We start from the raw sequence: 18,449 nt of genomic DNA, 5'->3' as shown, positions 1-18,449 counted from the left end.
CGCAGCGCGGGAGAAACGCGGCTGGGCGGTGCCATGCAAACAAAGGGGCGGGGCTATGCAAATGAGCAGAGCGGCATGGCGGCCGCCATGGAGGAGGTGAGCACGCGTGGGGCTGCGGGACCCCCGCGCTGCCGGCCCCGGTCCCACGGCCCCGCTCTCGCCAGGAGCCCCCGGAGTCCCCGGAATCCCCGGAGCCGGCGGCGCGGGAGCCGCGAGTGCGGGACACCCCCGAGGACATCTGTCTGGAGGCCACGGCCAACGCCATCGCGCTGCACCCGGCGCGGCCGCTGCTGGCCGCGGGGGACGTGGATGGCGACGTGTACCTGTGAGTGGGGCGGGGGCTGGGGAGGGGTCCCGGCTCCGGGACCCTTGGGCACCGGCGGCGGGGCTGCCCGGCCGCCCGCGGGTCCCGGCGAGCAGTGCCCGTGCTGGCAGGTACTCGTACTCCTGCACCGAGGGGGAGAACCGGCAGCTCTGGTCCTCGGGACATCACCTTAAGTCGTGCCGGGACGTGGCGTTCTCCCAGGACGGGCAGAGTGAGTGCGGGGATGTGGGGTGGCACCGGGGGACGCCGGGCGGGGGGCACTAACGCGGCTCTCCAGAGCTTTTCACTGTGTCCAAGGACAAGTCCATCCACATTCTGACAGCGGAGGAGGGACGGCTGGAAACGCGCTTCCCCAAGGCCCACGAGTAAGTCCATACAGGCGGCTCATTCTGGGCAGGGCGGCTGGGGCATTGTCCCTTTCCCTCTCTGGGCGGGCAGGGAGAGCCCGGAGCGCTGCTCCGGGAGCCGTGACCGTGGGGCCGCGGTCTCTGCAGGTCGGCCCTCAACTGCGTGCTGCCCATCGACAACCACATCTTCGCCACGGGCGATGACGGCGGGGCAGTGAAGGTGTGGGACCTGCGCAGGGGCAGTGCCATCCTGGAGGCACGGCAGCAGGAGGAATACATCAGTGCCATGACCGTGGATGGCAACGGGAAGATCCTACTGACAGCCAGGTACTGGAGGGTTTCATGGTCTTGGGGTCGGGCTCCCCATGTCCATTCATGGCTGGAGTGCCCTGTGCCATGTCCCGTGCTCATAACATGTCCTTTCCATCTCCCACAGTGGTGATGGCACCCTGGGAGTCTTCAACGTGAAGAGACGGCGCTTTGAGCTGCTCTCGGAGCCGCAGAACGGGGACCTGACGTCTGTGGTGCTGATGAAGGTTGGCACTGCTCCCCAACATGGAGCAGGATCCCACACCCCCCATTCTTGCTCTGAGTTTTTTTGTTCTGCTTTGCCTCACTGCCCTCCCTCCTGCCTAGAGGGGGAGGAAGGTGGCGTGTGGCTCCAGTGAAGGCACCATTTACCTCTTCAACTGGGATGGCTTCGGGGCTGCCAGCGACCGCTTTGCGCTCAGGGCAGAGACCATCGACTGCATGGTGCCCATCACGGACAGCATCGTGTGTGTGGGGTCCCTGGACGGAGTCATCAGGTCAGGGGGGTGCGGTGGGGAGGGATGGGAGCTGTGGGATGGGGTGAGGGGGAATGCAGAGGCATGGAAGGGCGTGGGAGCAGGAGGGACTGTGGGGGGTGAGATGGGATAGGCAGGGGAGGGTGGTGGGATAGGAAGGGGAGAAGAGTGGGCTGGAGCTGGGGTGGGGTGGCATAGGGAGAGGGTGGGATAGGGATTGTGGAGGATGGGATGGGATGGTGTGGTATGTGGGATGGTGTGGTGTGGTGTGGGATGGGAAGGAGTGGAATGAGGAGGGTGTGGGACGCGATCAGCCTTGCCCAGGACACAGGACAGGAGGGCCGATGGCGCCCCGGGCGCTGCAGGCCCTCAGTGCCCCCGTGCCATGCCCAGGGCGGTGAACGTGCTGCCGAACCGCGTGCTGGGCTGCGTGGGGCAGCACCTGGGCGAGCCCATCGAGCAGCTGGCCGTGGCCGCGGACGGGAAGCTCCTGGCCAGCAGCGGCCACGACCAGAAGGTGAAGTTCTGGGACGTGTCGGCGCTCGGCTCCATGGTGGTCGATGATTACCGCCGGAAGAAGAAGAAGGGCGGGCCGCTGCGCGCCCTCAGCAGCAAGGCGCTGGGCAGCGGGGAGGATTTCTTCGCCGACCTGCGGGACGAGGCCGAGCCGGAGGCGGCAGCGGCGGGCGGTGACAGCGGAGACAGTGACAGCGACAGTGACTGAGCGGGGCCGGGGCCGCCGCCCCACAGCGCCGCCGCCCCGCCCTGCGAAGGGGCGGGGCTCTGCGCGTCCATCTCACGGGGCGCGGCCAATCAGAGCCGAAGCCCCGGGGAGTGCCCGCTTATAGGGCGTGGCCTCGCGGCAGTGTTACCGGTGTCGGGCAGGGCGCTGGCGTTCTGATTGGCTCCCAGGGCTGCCAGTCAAGCTGGGTGTAGGCTCGGTCTTAAAGGGGCAGCGCGTGTCGGAGCGGGTGGGGGTCTCGTGGGGGAAGCGGTTGTGAGGGGCCGGGGGAGCCGGGCGTGGCCCCCGGATGGCGGGACAGGCTGGCGATGGTGAGCCTGAGGGTCCTGCCGGACGGGGTGTCCCTGTCATCGGAGGGGCCTGGACGGGGCCAGCAGGGGAGGCCTTTACGGATGGGGGCGCATGGCTGGGGCGAGAGGGATTGGGAAGGGTCCCTGAGGGGGGTCTGAGATTGGGGGACATGGCTGAGGGCCCCTGCTGGGCTGAACATCCCTGGTGAATGAGAGGACTCTGAGATGGGGGAATATGGCCAGGTGTCGTGTTCATCCCTTTCCTAACCTGCTGTCCCAGCAGGTCAATTGCCCTTTGTTAATTAATTAAGACTTTAGCTCTGTTAGAAATAAATCCAGTGCCTTTCACTTCCCAGCGCTTTGTGCTGGTGGTCTGGCTCATCTCCATGAGGCAAGGGCTCCTGGTGTGCCCCAGGAGGGACAGAGTGCATCCAAAGGCTCTTGGAGGATCCTGGGGATCTCCAAAAGAGGGATAGGACTTGGCTGGTGCTCGGGGGACTTGACAGGTCCAGATGTGCATCACAGTGCCATGAGTGGGGCAGGGGAGAGAGACAGGGACTCCTCCCGGGATGGATTCTTCCCTGGGGATGAGCAGAGTGGGCAGCAGAGCCTGGAGCAGCATCAGATGTGGCTGGACACTGGCCAAGGCCCGTGGAGGAACCCCTGCACCTGCTGGGGAACGGGGAGAATCTGGTGCAGTTCCACCAGGATTTCTACTCCTGGCTGTGGCTCACATCCCCCCAGCTGATCCCCAGTATTGCCTGGGACCCCTTGGACCACCAACTGCAGCCCTCAGGTGCTGCTGGCCCAGGGGTTCATGCTGCACCTGTTGGGATGGGAGCTGGGCCATCTACAAAACTGACACCTGGAGGGCATCATAAAGGGGTGTCCTGGTTTGAAAGACAGGTATCTACTAAGGAAGGCAGGAGCCTCCCTTGGAATGGTTATTGTTCTTTAGCAACAAAAACAGGAAGGTTTCCCAAGACAGAGGAAAACAAAAGGAAAAACCCTAACCTCCAACGTGGTGCTACCACATGTCCCAGAGGTCCACCAAAAGACACTGGGGAGAACATCAGGAGACGCTTGGAGGAGCCTGAGGTGTATCAAAAGCTGGTCAGAAAGAGCCCAGTGGCTCAAAGATTGAGGTGCCAGGGAATGCTGCTTCCCACACAATGGGCCCACCAGGCTCTGAAGGCTCCACATCCCACCCTGGCCGTTCCCCTGCCTTTCCTGGTGTGGGGGGAGATGCACTGGACCTGCAGGGACCTGAGGATGCAGGAGGAAGAGATGACATGACACAGCTGGTGTTTTCCAGAAGTCTTTATTCCCAAAAGAACATATGGTCTGACCTCCCACTCCTGAGGAATCATTCATGGTCAGCTGGCAACCCCACAGCTGCTTCCTCACTATGCAAAGAGGTTACAGGCACTCCACTCCTCTCCTCACACAGCAGCTCCACTAGCCCACAGAACATCTGTGACCAGTTCCACACTCCCTGTTTGTTGCCTTCTCCTCCCCTGAGGCTGCTCCTCAGGAACCAGGAATGCCAGTAGAGGAATTCATGGCAATGGCATCCGCTGTTGGCATCTCCTCTGAGAGCTGCTGCTTCTCCTGGATCTGCCCCTCTGACAAAACACAAACCAACTTAACAAGCCAAACGTGGCAGGAACAACAACCCAAAACGAGAACAACTCAGGCGTGGCCCGGGGACAGGGTGGCTGCCAGGGAACAGGGCAGCAGCCTTTATCCTCCAGAGCCAGCTCTCAAAACCAATGCAGACATCCCGAAGGAAAGCTGGAACAGGGCCGGCAGCCCAGCAGGGCTCAGGCTCCATCGTGGCTTCAGCAGAGCATTGCCTAGATCAGCTGGCACATCTCCTGCAGTGGAAAGGGAAGTGTCAGGCTCTGTCCTCACCCCCAAAACCCCTCCCTCTAGCACCCTGTGCTTCCAAACAGAAATCCCACCCACAGCTCAGAGGAGACAGTGTTTCAGCCCTACCAGCCAGCCTGGGTCCCTCCCTGACCCAGAAATGCCACAGCCCCACACTCCCAGGAGACACTTCAAGACTTTGGCAAAGGCAGGGAGCTGGCTGTGCAAGGACTCACCAAGGCCTCGCTTAACAGCTGGAGAAGGTGCAGGCCTGCTGCCACCCTGGCCTGGTCATGCTGGCTCTGACCCTGCCTGTCCGACGAGACCCATGTGAAGCCACGGACGGGCACACTGAATCCCGGGATCGACACCTGGCACCAGAACTTCTTCCACCCATTGGGGCTCACCTGGACACACTTGCTTGAGAACACAGGTGTCCTCAGGCCATACTTGCAGCACAGCATGTTCAAGCTCCCCAGCACGCTCTCCAGCGGCACAGATGGGGCCACCGGCCAGGGCACTGCCAGGCTCTCGCTTCCCTGCTGCCAGCTGGACAATGGCTCCTCCTCACAGGGCTGCAGCTTCTTCTTCAGCTGGGGGTCCAGCCACTCCACCCTGATCCCTGCTTTCCCGAGCCTCAGGTTCCCTAGGAGAGAGGAGATGCTCACCTACCCTCCATCCCCATCTCTTTTGTTACAGTGATTTCCAGGATTTTAGGGGCAGCTTGAATTTAGGACCAAGGTGAACAGATACCAAAGCCAAATGCTCCTCAGCTGGGGCAGAAATGGGTACAAACCAGGACCTCTGGAAGGCCCAGCTTGATGTCTGGGAAGTGTGTCCCCATCAGGGTACTGCAATCATAGGACAGGGCTCAGAGGGATTGAGTGGCTCCATCAAGAATGTTTAAGGGGCACTGAGGGGTTGGGCAGCTCCACTGGAAAGGTTTAATAACTTAGTTAATGCTATGCATGCCCTGAACTGGTGATGCTCCTGCTCAGAGCAGGCAGCTCCTGGAGACCTCCAGCAGCCCCTTCATCCCACCACTAGTAGGATTGCCAGAAATCAACTGCACCAAGTGCAGCTGGCATCCCACAGGACACAGGGAGACAGCAAGGGGTGTCTCAAGGCTGAAGTCACCTTGCAGGCAAGCCTGGAGGTGAGAAACACCAGGAAGACCAGAATAAACAGCATCCCTCAGCACCACTCACCTTCCATCAGGGTTTTCCTGGCCCGGGCAGCAGCCTCGTGCGACTTGTACTTCAGCACAGCGAGCTTGGCCTCTCCCTGGTAGGGGCTGTTGTGCAGGGTGACACTGTGGATCCCCTCAGTGAGCACCTGCAGCTTGGCCTCCAGCTCCTGCTGGCGCACCGAGACGCCCAGGCCGCTGAGGACGAGCTGGCGCTTCTGCGTGCTCCAGCAGACGACGATGGCGCGGCCGGGGCGCAGCGGGAAGCGGTGCAGGGCGGCGATGGCGCGGCGCGCGTCCTGCGGGGAGCCGTAGCGCGCGTAGGCGAAGCCGCGGTTGAGCCCGCTGAAGGTGAGCATCAGGCGGAACTCGTAGAGCCTCCCCACGCTCTGGAAGAGCGGGATCAGCGTGTTCTCGTAGATGTCCTGCGGCAGCCTGGCGATGTACACCTCGGTGCCGGCCGGCGGCGGGCCGCCCACCCAGCCTGCGGGGACACGGGGACGGTGACGCCGCGCTCGTGGTGACCCAGGGGTCCCACGGCCCGGCTGCTCTCCTGACATACCTGGGGGGGGCGCTCCGTAGCGCCTCTGCCCGTTGATCTGCACCAGCTGGATGCCCTTCTCCATCTGCCAGGCGAGCAGGGACATCTTAGCCTCGTGATTCTGCTGGTCCATGCCTGAAGAGGGAGAGTATGGGGTGATTGTGTGAGCAAAGAGCTTCCAGCCTCCCAGCCAGGAGCATCCCAACCTATCAGGGCACTGCAAGATCCACTGCTGGCCAGTGATGCTGGCCAGAAATGAGCCCCTCTGCTCTCAGGAGCCTGAGGAGCCTCCCACCATTCCCAACCCAAGGACTGTCCAAGCCTGCTCCACATGTGACTAAGTCCAGCAAATTTGTTAGAGCCTAATGTCAACAACAGTTTCCTACAGTCCTGCAAGGGCTTGGAAAGCCAAAACGCTGGTAGCAGCTGCCTGGTACTGCAAGAGGGAGCTGGAGCACAGAGCCAAGGTGACCCACTGCATTGTGAAAAACGATGCTCACTTTTTAAAATTTCAAAGGTTCGTTAAAACCCTTAACAAAATACAACAAAGGACTGAATAAGGAAAAATTACAGCGCTGGGAGCATGGGACTAAACTGCCACGTGCCCATCTACAACATGGATGCTCTACTACAACATGGACTTTTTATATGTTAAATTACCTATCTATAACAGCATCATGACAGCTATACAGTGAAAGACAGTGGGTTACATTGAATATTGGGGAAAAAAATCACCCCTGTGAGGGTGATGAGGCCCTGGCACAGGGCCTGTCACGCAGAGAAACTGGGGCTGCCCCATCCCTGGAAATGTTCAAGGCCAGGTAGAATGAGCCTTGGAGCAAGCTGGGATAGTGGAAGGTTCCCTGCCAGTACAGAAAAGACAATCATAAAGCGAAACCAGAACTGACAACTGAACTGGAAAGCAGTAAAGCAGCAGAGTTATTACTGCCCTTGAAAACAGAGCAGCTGCAGAGACAGCTACAGGAGGACAGAAAGGAAAACAAAAGTTGGAGGAAAAAGTTGATTAGAAAATTAACTGCATCTCCTGAAGATTGCCCAAATCCTTGGCCTTGTTACAAAAATGAGATTAAATTAAAAGACACAGCCTTTAGTGAACAATTAGTGGAAGTTTTACTGAAATTTTAGAATACAGGGAAATCCCCACCGGTGCAACACTAATTGCATGCATTTTTGGTATCACCACGACCTTCACTCCATCCCACGTCTCACTAAGATGCGTGAGACATGGGATGGAGTAATTTTCACGGTGATCCCAAGGATTCTACGTGTAATGTCAGACTAATTGACCATTCCCAAGAACTAGGATTTACAGGTTGTCCACAGAGAAAACAGAAGTTGAAAATGAAAGATGAAAGAAACCCCTGACTAAAGTTAGTAATAAAATTTAAAAGCTGTATTATTTCCAACAGGAGAAGATCCTGTTATGGCAGGATGGGGTTTTACTGAGCATGGCACCTAAATATAATTTGCTTCAAACTGGCCCTGAACAATGGTACCTTCACTGTTTAGTTCGACTGCATTTCAGGAGACAGAACAGAGATGTTCTGAATGGGAAAAGGGACTTTTAGCTCTAGTCTGAGCAGCGAAACGAGCTCACATTTTCCATGGAAGTAGGTACAATGGGCCAAAACGGCAGAATTCAATGGGTTTTCCACACCCCATATTAGCCCAGCCAGATGGAGGCAGAATGGGCTAATGGCCTATTGAAGAAGAGCCCGAAGCCACACAGGGCTGAGTGGGGTACTCAGGGTACTTTACACCAACTAAATAATCGCTGTGACCTGCTCGAGCTTTTTATGCAAACCCTGAATGAGGTGCTCCACCCTCCATTCAAGGGGAACATCGGACAGCTTCACAATCAGGACAACCTGCTATGGTAAAAGAACACAAATTAAAATTGTACCTGTGACTGGCTAAACCTCGGGGCACACTCGGGAAACTACGAATAGCAGCGTTACAAAACAGAATCCGTGCGCAGTGGCTCTTCCTCGCCTTTAATGCGATAATAACCTGTCCGGGCAAAACCCCCGAGACTTGCATGATTTCACTTTTCCAGAAAACGGTACTGGAAATGATGCCAGCACGTCTCCACTGAAAATCAAGTTATCCATTGAAGGACTGCTTATTCTCCTCACAGAAGGAAGCAGCACCAGAATGAACTAGACTGAGCACATAAATCCCCAAACCTGACCCACTGGATGGAAACGTTCCCTTTTCTCCATCTGTAATGGTCACTGTGGTAATGGCCGTAACCATGCTTAAGCCTGAATGCATTGCAATGACCATTGCTAATGAATAAGCCACAATGATAAAATTTAGGAGCTTAGCCTAATAATGAATGAATAATGAATTTGGCAGAGAGAAATATAACAGTCATTTGTGAAGCACAACTTTCCACCAAAAAGGGGGGGAATTTATTTACTCAGCTTCCAATGCTTCACTAAATATGAAAGGGAAATTTTAGTGAAGATAAAATCCGCAGCTGTAAATAGTGGCACAACGAAAACGAATTTAAACCTCACAACGCATTCCCTGCCTCCGAGGCTCCTGATAAGATCGGTGAGATCTTATCTCCACAACTTTCTAAAATCGGACGCTATGCCATCAAATATACCAGCCAAAACAAGTGCTATTTAATCCTTTATGGTCTTCAAAGCAGTGGAATTATCAATGCAGGTTGGCATCTCCGCAATTCAAGCCGCCATTTCTGTCTAGTGCACGGTGGTCGGCAGGGTTGCATGGACAGACCCTGAACCCCAAAAAACCATCACGGGAATAGTGAAAGCTATCCTGGGGACAGAATTGGGAACACTAAGTACCGTGGATGCTGGAGCAAACAAAATTAACTCAGTAACAACTGATTTATACCAATGGAGATATCCATTACGACCCTCCTCACCAGCATTAGGAACTAGGCCCTTATCAGACCTCAACGGGAAAGAGGTAAAAAATCAGAAGCTAACAGTGAATGCCATCAGGTGCTGGCACCTCTCCACCTCCAAGGGGTTTCATCTTTAATGAAGCTTAAAAACCAACTTCGAACGAGAGTGGGGACGGCACTGCGGAAACTCGTGCTCCAAGCGGAACAAAAGACCAGCCCCGTTCTCTCCCCCGAGCCTCGTGGCTCGGCCCTCTGGCTCCCGCGACGGTCCCAGCGCAGGGAGCCGGCCCAAGGGCGCTGGGCTGTGTGGAGAGGCAGGAGCCTGCCCTGTTGGCACAGCCTTCGGTGCTAACGGGAGTCCCGGGCACCTCCGGGCCCGCCTTACCTTGGAGAGCGGCGAGGGCTGCGGCAGCTCCGCGCTGGGACCGGGACCAGAACCGGGACCAGAACTGGGACCAGAACTGGGAGCGGGACCGGCCAGCCGTGCCCGCGCTCCCAGGCGGGCCCGGGGCTCAGCTCCTTTGGGGAAGGGTCTCCCCGAGGGGAGCCGTGCCCGCCCGGGCGTTCCCCCCTCCGCCCCGACAGCGCTCACCTTCTCCTCGCCGCCAGTCGCGTGCCGGAGCTGTTCGCGCTGTCTGTGCCGGACGAAGAATAGACCCAGCACCGCCCCCGGCACCGCCCCGCCCCGGACCGACCCCCGGCACCACCCTCCCCTCCGCCCGCCCGCCCTCCCGGCCCGGCCCGGCCCGGCCCGGCTCACTTTGTCTCGCCCGCGTCACCTTGCCTCACCTCTCCTGCTTCCTCGCCCTGCAAGGCAAGGCAAGGAGCTGCTGTAAGAGGTACAGCACCACCGAACTCTCAGAAGCGTCAAGGTTGGAAGAGACCTTCTAGTCTCATCATCAGTGCAATTCGGCCTGAACAGTGCAATTAGACCGGAAAAGATAAACCGGGTTTGAACCTATTCGTACTTGCGGAGCTGGAAAGCTTCGTGCTGCTTTTCCCAATACCTGCTAACAAAGGCGAATTTTAGTGTGGGTCAGAAAGATCTACTGAAAGAAATCCTTCAAGCAATGTCTGCTGCACAGGAGAGTGCACTGGCCTGTCTCCAGCGCGTTCGGAAGTGCACCTGTGTGCGAGACTGAGCTGTTGATAGTTACTGCCTCAACAACCGTACGTGTCCATTTGTGGAGGCCGCCCGTGCTTTGCTGGCGCCGGGTTCAGGGCGAGGACCAGAATTTTGGCAACATGGTGGCAAAATCTGATGTGCATGAGACATGAGGGTGCACACCCAGCACCGGAGGCTCTGGGGTTTGAGCCAGATTAGGGAGAAAGCCAGACAGACCATGGTGCTTGTTTTCATACCATTGTCCTCCCCCTGCCCCCAAGGAAGGGTGACATTCGCAGGACATTCACCCATTTGGGGCTGAAGGCTTTTATCCCTTCTGACGGGGCATAGCTGGCTCAGCTTTGCTCAAGTGAGGGGCAGGGTCGTGACTTAAAGGAGTCATAAACCATCAAAGACCCTTCAGACAGTGCAAAATTCCCCTCCCCATGGGAGGTGCCCGCATGTTCCATCTGAACATAATGTGTATTCAGTCATTGACTCTTGAGTGTTTCTTGGGATTTCCCCCACCCCGAGAGATCAAGATTGTGACCATAACTCAGACCACCAGATATCAAAATTGCAACAATCAAGTCTCTTCAATCAGGGCTAGTTACTGGATCTACAAGTGGTGAGATCTTGCTACTCTTATTCTTCCTTCCGCTTTCATTCTTATACATCTTCTTACCTGTTATTCCTATGCTTTTATATTGTTGCATTACTACAGATAATAACCAGAATGGCTACATCTCGGCTTTCCATTGCTTCTAAATGGTTCTAAAATAGATCCATGATATATGATATAATGTAATTCGTGTAAGTTTGTAAATTAATGTAGAATAAGTAATGTTTATATGAATAAAATAATAAAAACTCAGAAACCAAAAAGAGAACCACGGACGAAAGGACACAGATTGCTTCATCACAGCATTGTAACAACCAACAGAAGCAGGACAGCCCAGATTAACAAGTAAATAGACACATCCTCAACTGGAGATGCTCTCTGGAAACTGCCCAGGGAACACCCAAACGATGAGCGCCCGACAAGCACCCACGATTAAGATAACCAGAGCCATCAGGAAAGATACATCTCCATACCAGCTTCCCTTAACCAAGACCTGCCTTCATCAGAATTCATCATCTCCCAGAATATGGTTTTGTCCAGCCCAACGCAGTGAAAGAAAACCACACGAATATGCGGAATGAAGAAAGGAGACAAAGACCTCTGCTCCGGGCTAGGAAAAACTGTATAAAAACTGGGCTGACCAAGGCGGTTATGTGAACACTGCCATAGGGATCGGATCATTGTGTGCTCACCCAGCGCCAGCCCCGGGCTCGGCGCTGTCCTTTTGGATTGCGGCTATCGAGGATGATATTTCGGTCGCAAAACAAATATCGCTTATTTTGATAATATTTAGTTCGGCTGAATCTCTTTATTATCTATAACAATCTTCTGGCACAGGAATGCAGCCCCTCTGTTCTGGACCCCAAAGAACAATTCCAAACCCTCCCCAGCATTGTCGCTTGCCAGGCTATACTCACTTATTCCATAAGACCCCAAAGCAGCCCCACAGGGTCTTGCAGGTCCAGATAATGACCAGTATCTCACAAAGCTGTGGAGAGGGGAAAAAAATATTACTATAAACCTTGAAATACAGACATGCACAAAAAATCGTATCAAAGAAATAGAAAGTGAATATAAAGTTATGATTTTAAAAAACAAAGTTTAAAAGTTTTGCTTTTTCTCCTTAGGAAGGCAGAAATAGCTTGTCCAGCCAGTCTGCCTCGAGCTCTCCTTTATATTTCTGAAGATAAAGTGTTTGGCTATACCACTGTCTTGGTAAAAAAACCAAGAGCAAGTAGAAGGGGGAGTTAATAGTTAATTCCACAAGGAATTCCACTAATAGTTAGTTCCACAAGGAAAAAAAAAATACTAGTAATCCAAATTCATAAAGACAGATGAAACACACTGGGATACTGAAATAGGCTCTGCTCACCCAAGTACCTGCAAATGGAAACTCGTTTTAGCTATGTGCCTATTTGTGCAGTGCTGCTATAAAATGTAACTAGGTTTCTTAATATTTTGAGTAGAAAAATGACTGATTTTTCCAAAGGATTAGTAACTCGTTCCCACCTCTAGCTAATGTCGGCTTGCTTTTCTGAAATGCATCTCAGCCAGCCAAAGTGTTGCCACTAGATGGCAAAGTGAGACTGAATCTTGTCTTCTATACAATCTCAAATTTTATTTGGTGGATGGAGATAAAAGAGAAAAATAATAATACATTTTTATTCATTTTAACCCTCTGATATTTTCCTGGAAAACAGTAGTTGCAGGAATTTTATTATGCAAATGGGAAGGTGTTGTGGGAAGGTATATTAAGTGATCCAGGGAAGATTCTACTCTGCTATTACTTTAATCCACATTTTAGAGAAGAGCCCTGACAGATCAGGACTGCTCCAATGGACAAGTACTTTCGACCTGTGCTCACCCTTCTTAATGAGCTGAGGATAAAAAGAATTGTCTTAAAATCCACTCATAGTAGAATACATGTGTACAATTTAAAATATATGCAAAATGCTTGTTTATAAGGAAAAAAAGAGCCTCTTCTGAATTCACTATATTTTGAACGTAACAATGAGAAGTTGAAAAGCTTGGGGTGCTCAACAATTCAGCTCCTTGGAAACTCTAAGCCAGTCATAGAGAGGAACATGAAGACTGAAAACAAAACTAACATTAAAAACAAAACTATAGCCAAGATGATGTTGGCTAGCAGCAGCTTTTTTTTTTTTTTTTTTTTTTCTCCGATTCACCTGTGTATTTTCTGGTCTGTGAAATTCACTCTTGAAAACTTTTGAAAACTTTCAGGATTGACAAAATCTTTTCCTGAGAAGGTCTGAAATGAGTACATGTTAGTGGAATAGCTGTAAAAGCTTTTTTCTTTTTCACAGCAGCACACATTGACAAATGCTTTTGGTACTGGTCTGCAAGTTGCTGAAATATTCAGAGAACTGGAAATCTGTTAGGACCAGAATCCAGTCTGAGTTTTTGTATGCACAGGAAGTTGCAACTGCAACAATGACCAAAATCCCAGGCTGGCAACCAGTTTACAGTATAAACTCTGCAAGCTCCTCCAGAGCTGAAGCTACAAAATAGCTTTGTTTAGGTGAGAAAACAACTGCCTGACTGACTAAAAGGAGATCCCTTGGAAACTATGTCAGAGCCAATAAGCTGCTGTGTTGGGTTGATGTGGCCAGAAATGTGTGTTCTATCACCATCTCTGGCACGTATTATCTGCTAATTTGGCATCTTTAAGACAAGATGGGGCAATCATCTTTAACTTTTCCACAACCCATCCTCCCTCCAGGAAGGTATCATCTGCTGTTAATGGCCATTGAGTCCCAGTGCATGACTGATAAAATTCCATCATCCCACTGGGAGATGCTCCAGCCAGGGGAGCAGCCAAGAATTACCTACCCAGATAAAAACTGAGATTTTGAACACCGAGGCACCTTCTTTCCACTGGATTCCAGAGGAAAGCCAGACCTTTCCACATCATCCCTGGACCTTCAGAGGAAAACTGCACCTTCTCCAGGAGCACTGCTCCAGCTGAACCACATCTGCCCCTGCAGGAGGATGCAGCACCATGGAATGGGACTGATCAACACCCTGACTGACTGACGGGTGTCAGCTTGGATTCTGACTCTGGCAGGGGTTGGGATTGTTCTTTGTAATAATGTATCTCTATTTTAATTTTTCTAGTAAATAACTGTTATTCCTAATTCCCATATTTTTGCCTGAGAGACCCTTAATTTCAAAATTATAATAATTTGGAGGGAGGGGGTTTACATTCTCCATTTCAAAGAGAAGCTTCTGCCTTTATTGGCAGACACCTGTCCTTCAAGCCAGGACAGCTGCTTATGGGTGAACAATTAATTTAAAATAGCAAAATGCGTTGAGTTAAAATAATTATTGTATCTTTAGCTGTCAAATAGTTGGATAGACTTGAAATACTGCTGTTTAAAAAATTTAAATGAAACAAAAATCATACCTTTTGTTCCAGCATCTTTGCTGAAAGAGAACAATTCTGTTTTTTCTAATAAACCTGTACCAAAAAACCCCAACAAAAACCTTGTCAAAACCTAAAAGAAGGCAAAGCAAATGGAAACCCTTTTATGGAAACAGTGAATGGGAATACCTGGGGCCTCAGCTCCATCCAGGGACAGCAGCTCCCCCAGACTCTGGTTCCCAGAGGAGCTGGGGAGGTTCCCCAGCACAGCCCAATCCTGCAGTGCTGCAGAGGGGACAGGAGGGGCAGGGATCAGCTGGGAGCCAGAGCAGGAGCTCTCATGGTGAAAGGGTGCTGGGCTGGTGGAAAAAAGCCTTGGGGGTAACTGGAGTCCTACAGAGCCAAGGTTTTGGCAGCTCCCCCTGGGCAGCAGGCTGGCCTGGGGCTGGGGGAGGAAATCTGTCCTTCTTGACAGCACAGGTGGAAAGGTTTGAGCAGTTAGCCCAGATTAAAGGGTGTGTTTTTAACTTCACCTTCAGCTCCACTGTGTTCATCACACTGGTGCAAAGCTGGTGTGTTCACTGGCAGAGTTCTGCCCCTGGAAAACACTGTTAGTACAGAAGGGTCATGTCCAAAACAGAACATCAATTCCAGGTGTCCTTTTGACCCCTTCTGTGTCACAGTACAGCTGACCCTGTTTAGCAGCTCCTGAACTGCACTGAGCAGCCCAAATATTGGAGGAGAGTTCTTCAGTCCCCAGTTCCTCCTTCTCAAGCTTGCAGCAGCTTTTGTTGTTAGCAGAGCCCTTCACAGGTCATGAGAACAACTGACTGCTAGTTGTCACAGTCACAAAGTTTATCTCCTTTTTTTCCTTCCCTCATCTCCAGCTTCCCTTTTTCAGACTTAGCAAGCATTTTTTTCAGTCTTTACTCAGTAGGCAGCTCTGTGGAGGTCTCCTAAGTGTTCTGGCATTTGTTTGCAGCATTTCTGGACAAACCATACACATTATGCCACTTATGACCCAAACAGAGTGAAATGAAACATGTACCTGAGCAAACTGCTCTTGCTAGAATATCTCTAAGTACTTGCCTTATTTTTTACAGGACTTTAATACATATTTGATTCTCTTTGGTTTCTGAATAGAGTCCAGCTGCACTCTACAGTGGCTGTATTTTAGGATTTCAGGCTTTTAGATTTGCCTGAACTCCATCTCAACACCTGCTCAGAGTAATGCAAATCACTGCTAATGGAGAAGATGCTTCTTCAAGTATGTATATTTTTTTTTCCATCCAGGAAAATCTTTGCTGAGGCAGGTAGGTTAGTTAGCATTTACCTCAGCTGCTGTTCCCATTCAAGTGTCATATTCAGGCTCCATCCATCCCTGCTCTTGTACCTGGCAGTGTGGGGCTGGGTGGGGAGGAAGCCTCCAAGTTCCATTCCTGCAAATTGCTTTTTCAGACTAGCCTAGGTGTGAATGTGAATATCCTGAGACTTTCCTCAGGGGAGAGCTCTACACCTGAGCCAGGTAAGGGAGGATGTTGACGTGGTAAAAAAGCATTATCCCACCTCACACGGTGTGCTTCCCTTATCTCCCTTATCTAGCTCTGAACACAGCTCGTGTGGAAGCAAAGATCTGTTTGTTGTGCTCATCCTTCCCAGGTGGGTGATGAAATTCCAGAAAATATCTGAACCCCCTCAGCACCAGGGCTGTTCTTATGATCAGAGGTTTGTCCACCGCACATGCAGTCTGGCCTCAGCAAAGCACAAATTAATGCTGACATTTCAGTTTCTCTCTGTTATAGGTAGGTAATTCAGTCTGGGAATTGGGTATGTCATGTTGAAAGGAGAACTATAGGCTGTCTAGGGTAAAATTTCCAGGGTAAAAGGAAGAATCTACCCCAGTCTTTTAAAAACAAATTTGGACAGGGCAAGAGAAAATCACTTCATAAAGATCCACTTTGCTTGGGGAGTGAGATGAACATGAAGACAAAATTCTTACAAGGTTTGAACTTTTATTTTTTTGTTTGGCTCTAGGGATATGGACATGTAACCTGAGTTACTCTAAAAAAATAAACCCTTCTGAAAGTGGTTCAAAGTAAGCCCTTTGCTCCACTTAAAACAGGGGCAGAAGACCACCAGAGAGAGGTGAGAGGAATGGAAATGTTGCTGCTCTTTGAAGTCAGCAGAATGTCAGCAGTGTGAATTTCCCCCCTGTGTCGCCTAAAATGGTTTGAGTCTCACATTTTCAAACAAGACCATCACTGCATCAGAGAGAACTTACCATTGGCAGCTGTTACTTTTTTGTGTGAAGCTTGTGTGACTGCAGGCTATAAAACACCTATGACACCCCTAGTTCTTTAAAAACAGGGGGAAAAATTCAGTAAACAGATATGCACCTGATAATAGCAGTAACGTTAGTGTTTCTCAGCTTTTGAAAATCTAAGCTTAAAATCCATCTCATGAGCTTGCCAGCTGCTGCAGGAGTGTATCTGAAAATTGAAATACAGCAAATACAAAGTGGTGTTTCCTCCGCAAGCCTCACCGGGGCACCACATCCGATGTGTTTGTGATGTTACAAAAGAAGTTGGAGAGAAAGACAGAGCTCAAGTTTATATTCATGTTTTAAGAAATGCATGAAATCTGCACGTAGCTATGATGTGCTCAGTGCCACAGACAGGATGCAAGCAAATAATAATAGATACATGTGTTAGAATTTCTGTGTTAGCTGCTCTTGAGACTGAGAGGTGACTTTAGAGGCAACTGATTTTCTCCTTTCTCAGCTTCAGAATAAATGATACTGTAATTTTATAACACTACCAGCATAAATTTTTACTAGACTAATTAGTTTCATATTAGTACAAATAAAGAGTAACACAATTGCAATTAAATCTGCTACGCTGGGTTTGGGGTAGAAACCAGATTAGAAGGTAATGAAACACTTCTTAGAACAAGCAATTAGAAATTTAACACAGGCTTCTTCCTGTCCCCCTGCTTGTTTCCCTGTGAAATCCAGGGGGTGAGATGGGATGTCTGCTGTGTGGTTATGTAACCTCCCCTTTACCTCTGCTGACAATGCACCAGCAAAAAAGGGATTCTTTGTCACCAGTTTAGTTAGTCCTATTTCATCCCCAGACCTAGGGGTGAAAATATTTCTGTGATACTCAGGACATGTCTCAGATGATTCACACAGGTAATTTCAAGTAAGAACCCAGAAAACACAGCTAGAGCATGTATTTGATAAATACTACCCTGCTTAGAACATCTGTGACAGCAGTTTAATTTCAGAGAGTTTTAAATACCATGCTGCCATGATGTACCAGAATTTCTTCAGAAAAAAAAGTAAAATACTCTAAATCAGACTCTGAATTTCAAAAGGAAAGCTCTTACTGTGAAGACTTGCAGGTTTGATCTCAAATACATGCACTTGTGTGCAACACACCTGCAGATTGCAGACATGAAATTAGGAGGTCATCAGTGACTGGAGACAAGGGGGATGCATTTCATTTCTTCAGAAAAAGAAGAGGAACTTTCCTTCCCAGTCCTTCAGAACTATGCACCCACTTTTACAGGCCAGGAATGTCAGAAGTTACCACCTTTTGTGCAGTCTAATGGGGGAGTGAGCCCAAGGATTCACAGCAGCACAGTTTTGGGAGGAGGCTCCACAACAAGAAAAGGGGGAATGGACATGCTGGCTGTTTTTAAAAAACAGACACACTTGGAATTACTCAATGTATTCTCAGCAAAGGGACCTGCTGATAGGAGGGTGCTTGAGTTGGTTGTGCAGGACAGATGAAGGTCTATCATGTCTTTGTGGTAATAATATGATTTTGTGAATTCTTTTTGAGGTACAAAAATCCTTGTAAGAAGTAGCCAAAAAGTAACTATTGATACAAATGCAGCATAATAATTTTTCATCTAAACTTGTGCATTTTTTAGTTTCACTGAATGATATTTTTTTTTAAAGGGATGCTGACTATAATTCCATCGTTAATTCATTAGTTCCTCATTATGTACAGCCCTGACAATAACCTTTAATTGCACAAAGAAGGATATTTCAGTCACTGAGATAAATTAAAGAAGATTCTCTTAAGTGAATGTTTTCTTCTTTGGGGGAGGCTTACCTAGGCTAGACTTGCACAGAAGAACAACCCACATCTGTGCAGATAATATGACAATATTTTTATGTATGTATAAAGTGAGTAAATACATAAATATCCATGTGTGCAATTACAAGCAATTAGAGTCCATAAGCACTTACTTCTGTGTAGCAGACAGAGCATTTTGAGCCCTCTGCTGTGCTTCCTTGTTTACTTATTTATATTCAGAGAAAGGAAGTGGTAAGGCTGACTGGCT

The 18,449-nt window shown here is 50.5% G+C and overlaps 2 protein-coding genes across 4 annotated transcripts; one reads left to right on the top strand and one right to left on the bottom strand.

The window, feature by feature from the left end:
- The first annotated feature begins 49 nt into the window (after positions 1 to 49).
- Positions 50 to 2,844, top strand: WDR55 (WD repeat domain 55). Its single transcript, XM_079320177.1, has 8 exons — positions 50 to 96; positions 165 to 325; positions 436 to 536; positions 603 to 690; positions 820 to 999; positions 1,109 to 1,208; positions 1,309 to 1,478; positions 1,851 to 2,844. The coding sequence occupies exons 1-8, from the start codon at positions 76 to 78 to the stop codon at positions 2,179 to 2,181; spliced, it is 1,152 nt and encodes a 383-aa protein (XP_079176303.1). The 5' UTR covers positions 50 to 75; the 3' UTR covers positions 2,182 to 2,844.
- Positions 2,845 to 3,794: 950 nt separating this feature from the next.
- DND1 (DND microRNA-mediated repression inhibitor 1) lies at positions 3,795 to 14,343 on the bottom strand. Of its 3 annotated transcripts, XM_079319830.1 has the most exons (5): positions 8,141 to 9,690; positions 6,107 to 6,220; positions 5,567 to 6,028; positions 4,595 to 5,004; positions 3,795 to 4,366 (listed from the first exon to the last, which is right to left on the bottom strand). In XM_079319830.1, exons 2-5 carry the CDS (start codon positions 6,216 to 6,218, stop codon positions 4,346 to 4,348), a joined length of 1,005 nt encoding a protein of 334 aa, XP_079175956.1. In that variant the 5' UTR covers positions 6,219 to 6,220; positions 8,141 to 9,690; the 3' UTR covers positions 3,795 to 4,345. The 3 variants fall into 3 exon arrangements, with proteins under 3 accessions (XP_079175956.1, XP_079175954.1, XP_079175955.1); XM_079319828.1 differs by lacking the exon at positions 8,141 to 9,690 and adding an exon at positions 14,286 to 14,343 and having other exon boundaries at positions 4,070 to 5,004; positions 5,567 to 6,220; XM_079319829.1 differs by lacking the exon at positions 8,141 to 9,690 and having other exon boundaries at positions 4,070 to 5,004; positions 6,107 to 6,719.
- Positions 14,344 to 18,449: the final 4,106 nt, after the last annotated feature.

Source organism: Erithacus rubecula, assembly GCF_903797595.1.
Source record: "Erithacus rubecula genome assembly, chromosome: 16".
Lineage (NCBI taxonomy): Eukaryota > Metazoa > Chordata > Aves > Passeriformes > Muscicapidae > Erithacus > Erithacus rubecula.
The sequence above is the reverse complement of the archived record's forward strand: the minus strand, read 5'-3'. Positions and strand labels throughout refer to the sequence as shown.

Bases quoted from the DNA above. Each gene is read 5' to 3' on its own strand.
- WDR55 (XM_079320177.1), top strand. From the start codon at position 76: ATGGCGGCCGCCATGGAGGAG. The intron at 537-602 runs GTGAGTGCGGGG...GCGGCTCTCCAG, and splicing joins GTTCTCCCAGGACGGGCAGA to AGCTTTTCACTGTGTCCAAG. The intron at 1,479-1,850 runs GTCAGGGGGGTG...TGCCATGCCCAG, and splicing joins TCCCTGGACGGAGTCATCAG to GGCGGTGAACGTGCTGCCGA.
- DND1 (XM_079319828.1), bottom strand. From the start codon at position 6,218: ATGGACCAGCAGAATCACGAGGCTAAGATGTCCCTGCTCGCCTGGCAG. The intron at 5,005-5,566 runs GTGAGTGGTGCT...CCTCTCTCCTAG, and splicing joins CAGGAAAACCCTGATGGAAG to GGAACCTGAGGCTCGGGAAA.